General features: G+C 32.7%; 1 protein-coding gene across 3 annotated transcripts in view; it reads right to left on the reverse strand.

Moving 5' to 3' along the window:
- The window catches only part of TOGARAM1 (TOG array regulator of axonemal microtubules 1), a 69,001-nt gene that overhangs the window by 24,157 nt on the left and 36,692 nt on the right, over positions 1–8,152 (reverse strand). For 2 of the 3 annotated variants that reach the window (XM_006922697.3, XM_015597673.2), the window contains exons 8-11: positions 5,707–5,859; positions 2,155–2,253; positions 787–962; positions 135–288 (exon numbers count right to left, since the gene is read on the reverse strand). In XM_006922697.3, coding sequence (XP_006922759.2) covers positions 135–288; positions 787–962; positions 2,155–2,253; positions 5,707–5,859 — 582 coding nt within the window. The remainder of the gene's footprint in view (positions 1–134; positions 289–786; positions 963–2,154; positions 2,254–5,706; positions 5,860–8,152) is intronic. The other variant, XM_015597672.2, reaches the window with a different exon arrangement.

Consider the following 8,152-nt stretch of genomic DNA (forward strand, 5'->3'; position numbering starts at 1 on the left):
GGTCTTGCAGATTTCAGCATTACAGTTCAACATATTCCACTATTAGCCATATATCACCCTCATTTAAACCATAGTACACTACTTTTAGAATATTACTAGTTAAAAAAACACGCCAAAAGCTAAAATGCACTTACTTTCAGATGCCATTTTCTCAGTCCCTGTATGTTTCATTCGTTCCCAGGGATTCTGTTCCTTCTTTTCACAATCTTTAATGTCAAAAAGATCCTTTTCCTCTTTTCTCTTTTGTCTCATCTTGTCAAAAGTAGATTTTGAAATAGAAACTTTGATCTGCATGAAAAAATTGAAATATCTGAAAGTATTTAGGGAGTTAAACATTTAAAATAACTATCTTCATCTCAGTCAACGTAAAGAGCCATGAAATGTCTATGTACAAAATAAACTATGTATTTCTTGGTTCTTATTTCAAGAATTCTAAAATAGAATTATACAGTACAAATAACCAACTAAATTTGTGCCCGAGGATATTAGTCTGTTACTCCTTGAGTGTATCCTAGAAAATTGTTATATATGTGTATAAAGTACATGTATATATGTATATAAAGTACATGTATGGTGTAAAATACACTAGATGTTTTATACCAGAATAAGAACATATTTGGTGGAAAAGGAGAATATTATTTAAATGATTAAGCATTAGAATTTTCAATTACATTGTGATTTAAAAATTTTTGATCACAACACTTTTACTATTCCAAATCCAATATACACAAAACAATGACATATTATAGGCTTAAATTTACCCTAATAATTAACAAATAACCTTACATCTTTTTCATTTTCAACATCAAGATATGATGAAATACTTTGCTGGACTGCTCTTCCATAAATCCCTGATGGTGGTTCAATACTTTGTTTAATTGAAAATTTCTCCCCATTTTCCACAGAAGATATTATTGATTGGTTGCAGGTTGCTGGTGCTGAATTTGGACTTCCAAATACACCTAAAATCAATCAAATTGTCATTAAGTATTTATGTGATGTCACTCTGGATAAAAAAAAAAGTTTAAGACAAGACTGATGTCTTTGAGAAATAAAAATATAGTTAATAAGAAAAACATGTTAAATAATCATAAAATATATAAGCAAATACCCTAATAGGGTGATAATATCAAATGAGAACCACATAATATAAGTGCTGAGTTCACAGGAAGGAAAGGTTGCTGTGAGCTGGGTATTTAAGATGGTTTCAAGGAGCAAGGATTTGAGTTGGAATTAGAAGACACAATGGATTTAGAGACAAGTCAGGAAGAAGAGGAGGACATCCTATGAGATGAGGATCCTTATAGGCAGTGTTGAACAAGTATAAAGCATATATGCAGAGTTAATAAATTAGTTTGGTTCGGCACAAGGCAAATAGAGGAAAAGAAAATAAGTTTGCCAGAGTAGTTTGGAGCCAATTTGAGGAGGGCCTTAAATTAACTTAATGAGACTCTGTCGAGCAAAGAAGTTAGGAAAGCTTTCCAGGCATTTCATTCTATTTACCAAAAACAAGATATACACCCTCAATGATTATCATCATATTCTAGTTTTTCAATTAAAAAAGTGAAGTTTGGATGTGTTAACTTGATAGGGGAATCCTTTCTTAATGTATGTGGATATCAGATCATCATGTTTTACACTTTTAAATATCTTATAAGTTTGGCAATTATACATCAATAAGCTAAAAAAAAAACCCCACCTAGTTTTAAAGGATATTTGCAAATATCCTGTTCAAAGGTCCCCTAATCACTCTAAAATATATGAAAGGTGTTAATTTTGATTTATGTAGACTTTGTATGGGAGTAAAATTATATTAATTTATAATGATTACTAAGCTGATATATAAGGACAATCATTTGAATTTGAACTATGGAAAAATTGTCTTAGCTATGCTAAAAATTCCTTAGAAGTATCCAAACTGGTGCTGTCATGTACACAATGCACATCTCTCTGAAAATTAGTGACATGAATTTACTGTAGTTTTATTAGAGGATAGAAACATCAAGTTAAGTATTCACTTCTAATTCTTTCAATTTAGTAACTTTTTAAATATAAAGTTTTATTCAACACCCGAATCACACTTTTCTCTATTGATATATGTTGCTTATGTGTGAAGAACACATACAATTAAAAAGCTAAATAACTTTGAAATACCTTTTCCAACAACTACTACTGAGTCTTCTGATAAGGTATTCATGGATGTGAAGTCAAAACTGGAAATTTGTTGTAAATTTGATGATGACCCTATAAATCCTTAAGGGAAAAGAAAACACACTTTAAAATACTTATTATATATTATTTTAAGATATCATAATATGGTCTCTTAAAACTAAAAAATAATTTCAAACGAAGAATTTGCAATTTATTTATTCACACATTCATTATTCAACAAATATTTATAACTAGAATACCTAGTATGTACTAGACACTAGAGAGAAAAGAAACCTTCCTTCTACTAAGAGGTTTACACATGCCAGAGTTAAGAATAGGAAAGATATACAAGAAAATAAACACAGCATGATAGTCAAGTAACAAAAGAGTAACCATGAAGGAAAGCCTATAAATCCTGGAAACAGATTAAGTTAATCTCACAGCAATCTGTACTTTTCTAGGTTATCTTTTACCTCAATCTATGATTATTTATTTAATTATTCTGTTTCTTACTAGACTGTAAGCTCTATGGAGAGAGAATCTATGCCTAGTTTTGATTATCATTCTTTTCTACTGCTTGGCACACAGTAGGTGTTCAATAAATCTATGTTAAATGAATGTTACAAGGCAGAAAAAAATGAAAAGCAAAATATAATTAATTTAGGGCCTGTGAAAGAAAATCAGTTAACTACTGATTTTAAATTTAATTTAAAAACAATAAAAAATTAAACAGATTATTTTGCTAACTTGCTGAAGCTAATAACTTGTTTTGTCTATGTGTGAACATGGCAGAGATTAAAGAAAGAAACCCATATAGGTGATCATTTTACATATTTTCCTTTAAGCATAGTTTGGAATAATCAAAATTAATGTGCATCTTTACAGTATACACCAACTAATAGAAACATAAGAAAGCTCCAAAAAGTGTTCAGTGACAAAGAGAACAATTCACTCAACATTTACTCTCAAGAGGGACTATATAAAGAACATGTTATCTTTAAGTAATTTAACTTCATTTATCAGAAAGGCTGACATAACTAATAATTTTTAATATTATTTTTCCTTTTTATACTATATTTTCTTCTAAACAAAGATATATTGAAAGAAATATTGCTCAAATCTCAATTCTAAAATACAATGAAATAATATGCTTAAAAGATCCTTTCCATATAAACTACTCTTATATAATCTCTTTGTTATTTCCATCCAATCAGTCAAATAAAGAGAAAATATTAACTCATGGAACCTAGCTTGCTAACACTGTAAGCATCTATCATTAATTACTTTCTCAAGTCACTAATTAGGGCTCTAGATTATTACTATATTAGAAAAATAAAAACTAGCAGAGAGGAGAGGAATGGGAAAGAAGAGGTGGTTCTGATATCTAATCCTAAAAATGTCTGAGGTTTCTTGCAAAATGAATCCACTCACATATGCAACTCACTCCCAATATTTCTTATGGAATTATTTTCATTCCCTTCACCACTGTACTCAGTGTTTACTTTAACCTGATTATTTGAGAATGCAGTTTTTGAGTGCTTTCACTGAAGACCACACTATTAGTTTTGGTTGGCTCATTATCACGTCATTCCTTTAACATGTGGCACTTAACACCTTTATAGACATAGCGTAATAGGGATATAAAGCTAATAGCACCTTTACTTTTAAGTATCTTATCCTACTCCAGACAAGAAAAGTGAAAAAAGTTTTCTAAAGAAATGGCTTTTAAGCCAGTATTCAAAAAAGGAACATGATCTGGACTCATTAAGATTAAGAAAGGACATCTAGGCAGATTATATATCCTAATTAAGAAAACTACTAGTATTAAGAATGCTAGAGCACAGGGCATGAAAAAAGGTATAGTAAGAAGTAATACAAGCAACTTAAGGCAAGGTTATTAAGGATCTGAAAAATTAAGCTACAGAATGGGTAATGGAACTACTCAATATTTCAAGTATGCAAGAGAGGATGACTATATATAAGAAAGACAAGAGTATTAAAAAGGGATGAAAATAAGAAGCAAGATGTCTTATCAGAAGGCCCCTGTAATTATCCAAGGAAGTGGTGATGAAGGCCCAAATTAAACTGAGAACTGGTAGGATGGGTCACACTGACTGAACTTGGAGGGTAAGGAGAAGACAACTCTCCAGTTTTAAGTCTCCATAACTGGGAAAATGCTGATGCCACTAATAAAAATGAATAAGAAAGGAAAAGGAGAGGTCTGCAAAGGAAGGTAAGCTTGATTTTGAACATATTTATTCTTGCTGACCAAACAGATCTACTATGTGTTCGGTTTAGAGTTGGAATCTGCGTATGAAGGAATTTTCTAGAGTAGAATTAACTGCCGGTCAAAAGATATAAATATTTTTTTTTATGATTTTGCTGTCCAAAAAAAGGATATGACTAGCAGTGAATTAATATATTCAGCAATTATTTCAAAACAATTTAAAAAAGAAAATTTAAAAATTATATGTTAGAGTATGAGTTACCTTTAGGAAGAAAAGTATATTTTGTACTTGATTTTCTTTACATGAGAAATAAAATATATAAGTAAATATGAAAAAACTCTGTCACTCTTTTAGAAAAACAATGAACTGATCTCTTCCACAAAGAATGGATATTGAATTATATTATGGATTGAATTTTAAGAAATTTATTTTTAAAAACCCACCAAACAAAACAAGATAGGTTTCTAATAAAGTTCACTCTTACCTAATGAGTTATTTCCAACAACAACAAAAAATTTCCTAGAATGCCTGATTGCCTGTATATATATGGCTTAAGATGATCAAAAATAACAGAAGTTGACCTTATTACAACCACAGTTGCTATGCACAAAAAAAAGTTCCTTACACTTACTAGATGATTACAGCACTGAAACACAAGTGACTTCTAATTAGTCTTTATAAATATTTATACCCTTTAAAAATCACTTCTTTTTTAACCTAAGGAAAATTTTTAAAATGCAGCTTTAAACAGAACAAATGAACAGAGCAGTCACAGATGTGTGTCTTGCCACTAAGTCCAAAAAAAAAAGGAATGTAAATTGTTAATGATAGCTAGTGATAACAAAGAAACCTTCCCATGTTCTACCACAGGGAAATTATATTCCTGTTTCCAGTTTTACTCTATGGTTACAACCTAAGTAGTCATTTGGGAGTCATTTACTCATATGATTTCTCCACTCCATTTTATAGTAAAATGTCTTATAAAAAAAGTGTGTGTGTGTGTGTGTGTGTGTGTGTGTGTGTGTGTGTGTGTGTGTCCGTGTCCATCCCCTGGGAGGCAGAGGTGAGTAGGGATTCTGTACTTTTAACCTGTTGGGCAGTCACTTTTCTGCACTGGCTCCTCAGGCAAGCCCATAAGCCTAAATTATGAATCTGTGTGTTCTACTTGGTGAAATTATTTAAGCAACAACATATCAGCAGAAGGGTAAGAAGAAAAATCTCAAAACTGAGAAGTCTCAGTTATTGTTTCATTATTGGTATGCTTGGAGAGGATTCTGATTTAAAGTCATTTAGTCTTAAAAATTAACTTGTCATGAAATTTACTAACCTTTTGTATGCTTAAAATGTCTTGGCTGCTCCTTATTTTGTATTTTTAAAACACTAGGTGAAATGTCATGTGGACTATCATCTTCAAAATCACCACATCCAAACCCATAGTTCATACGTTGACCAATTATGCTTACATTGGATGTTGTAATGCCTATAAAATAAAATGCGTAAAAATATTTATTTGAATGATTTAGGCAATATTATAGAGAGGTACATATCTCCCCTATAAATCTATTGTATCTTCTAGCCTTTTTAAAATGTCAGTAACAAAACAGTAGAAATTGTTATACTTTGTACTTTACCAGCAGATAAAAATATTCATTATAAACTATACTACATTTTATAAAACAGGCTTTAAAATTACAATGAAATGCAAAATTCAATGTTTAAGATAATATATATATTTTAAAACTATGACAAGCATTTAATGTTTAAATAACATTTTAACCTTCACAGTAAAAAGAAAAAATTTTTCATCTAGAATTTTTAAATTATGACTTAAGAGACGCATATATGCTTCATTTCTCTCTTTTCTCCCATTCTCATGTAATGGGTCTATACTGGTCTGGCTAGAGAGACGGTAAACTACATAGCAACTAAGAGCTCAATTCTGGAATTTTGCTTCCTGGCTTTAAATCATAGCCTGCTACTTAAATTACTGACAGAACCTAGGCAAGACACTTAACCTTATTTGTAAAATAGGGATAACAGTAGAACCTCTTCCAGAACTGTTATGAGGATGAAATGAAAAAATTTCATGTAAAGAGCTTCGTACAGTTTGTCTAGCATACTGCAAGTACCCAAATATTACATTCCTAATTAAAAATAAAACAAGTCAAACTGTTATACAGGCCTCCTTTTAATACTAAAAGTTTAATCTATATGTTTGAGTGTTTAAACTGACCACCCTATACTAATACTTTGCAGCTAAGAAAACCACAAAATGTCTACTAAATGGAAAATCCTAGGCCATACATATTTGAGACACCATCCATTTTTATATACAGCTCCTATGTAAATCATTAAGTAGTATTAATAAAATATAATTTATTTTTAATATTATTGTGGGTATTTTAATAAAAAACAGAATAATGAAGACGAGAAATGGCTGGTGGCAGCTGGGCTAGAGAGGACCGCACAGTTAAGGGCACTAAATCAGTTCACATAGAATATTTTTAAAAATAACTGAGATAAAATGATTGAGAGCTTCCAGAAGTAATATGGATATCTTTCTAAATTCTTCTTAGTTTTGATAATTCACAAGTAAGCCTCATTCGAGTGAAAATGCTTTTTCTTTAATGTTTTCTGTTTGAGTGGAAATGAGACTAATCACTAAAACTAAGAGCTGGTTGTTTAAAAAGTTAAATAAAATTGACAAATCTGTAGCATCACACTCTCTGATTTCAAACTATATTACAAAGCTAGAGTAATTAAAACAGTGTGGTATTGGCATAAAAACAGACACATAGATCAATGAAATAGAACAGAGACCAGAAATAAACCCATGCATATATATGGTCAATTAATTTACAACAAAGGAACCAAGAATATACGATGGGAAAAGTACAGTCTTTATAATAAATGGTGTTGCGAGAGGCAACTAAAAATGGCATAGATGACATCAAAGTTGGGTCAGAAACACAGAACAAACAGCAAGAAAAGTCAACTAGAATCTAGATGAACAGAAGCACCACAAATAGGGAGAGGAATAATTAATCAATCTGCAATGGTAGAAGGTAGGAGGGGGCAAAGACATAAGGCTGCCCGGTTCTGAGCGGCTAAGTGGGACAGAGCCATAGCAGCAGCGGTGGCAGTTGGCAGCTGCAGATGCCTCTTAGTGGCTGTGTCTGCAACTGGACTTTCATAGTGATGGACTTGCTCGCTCTGAGCACCAGCGCTTGGTCGGCTGCTCAGGGGGCACCATGGACTTACAGAGGGACACTGAGCAAGGGCCAGAGGTGAGACTTTCTCCCAGGCAGAAGTGATAGAGGTATCCATTGTTCCTCTATTGAGCCCTCCCCACTCCCTGTGTGTGGACTCAGTGCCTCCATAGCTGAAATGTCATTGAACTAAATAACAGAGGTTACTCTGCCCAGAAGATACCCTGAAATTCCACCTCCTCAACTTGTGGCCCCACCCAAGCCATGTCCAGTTGTATCCTTGGTGAGTCCGGTGCTCCTTACTGAGCCAACCCCAAGACCCACACTGGTGGCAGCTGGCCTCGGTTTCTGGTGTGGCCTCTTGAGGAAACTATAAGCACAGCATCTGTGGATTGCTTGCTGAATCTTAACAGATAGCCCTGGAGGGGCAGAGGCTTGGGCTAGGTTTGGCCTGCAGCTGAACTTCTCTCAAGACTGTGCCACTGGACACCTACTTCACAAATCCACACTAATAAGACCAGGAGACTTAGGAGCTTTGCTTAGTACATAGAAACAGACATGGAA

The sequence above is a fragment of the Pteropus alecto genome, unplaced genomic scaffold (assembly GCF_000325575.1).
Source record: "Pteropus alecto unplaced genomic scaffold, ASM32557v1 scaffold38, whole genome shotgun sequence".
Lineage (NCBI taxonomy): Eukaryota > Metazoa > Chordata > Mammalia > Chiroptera > Pteropodidae > Pteropus > Pteropus alecto.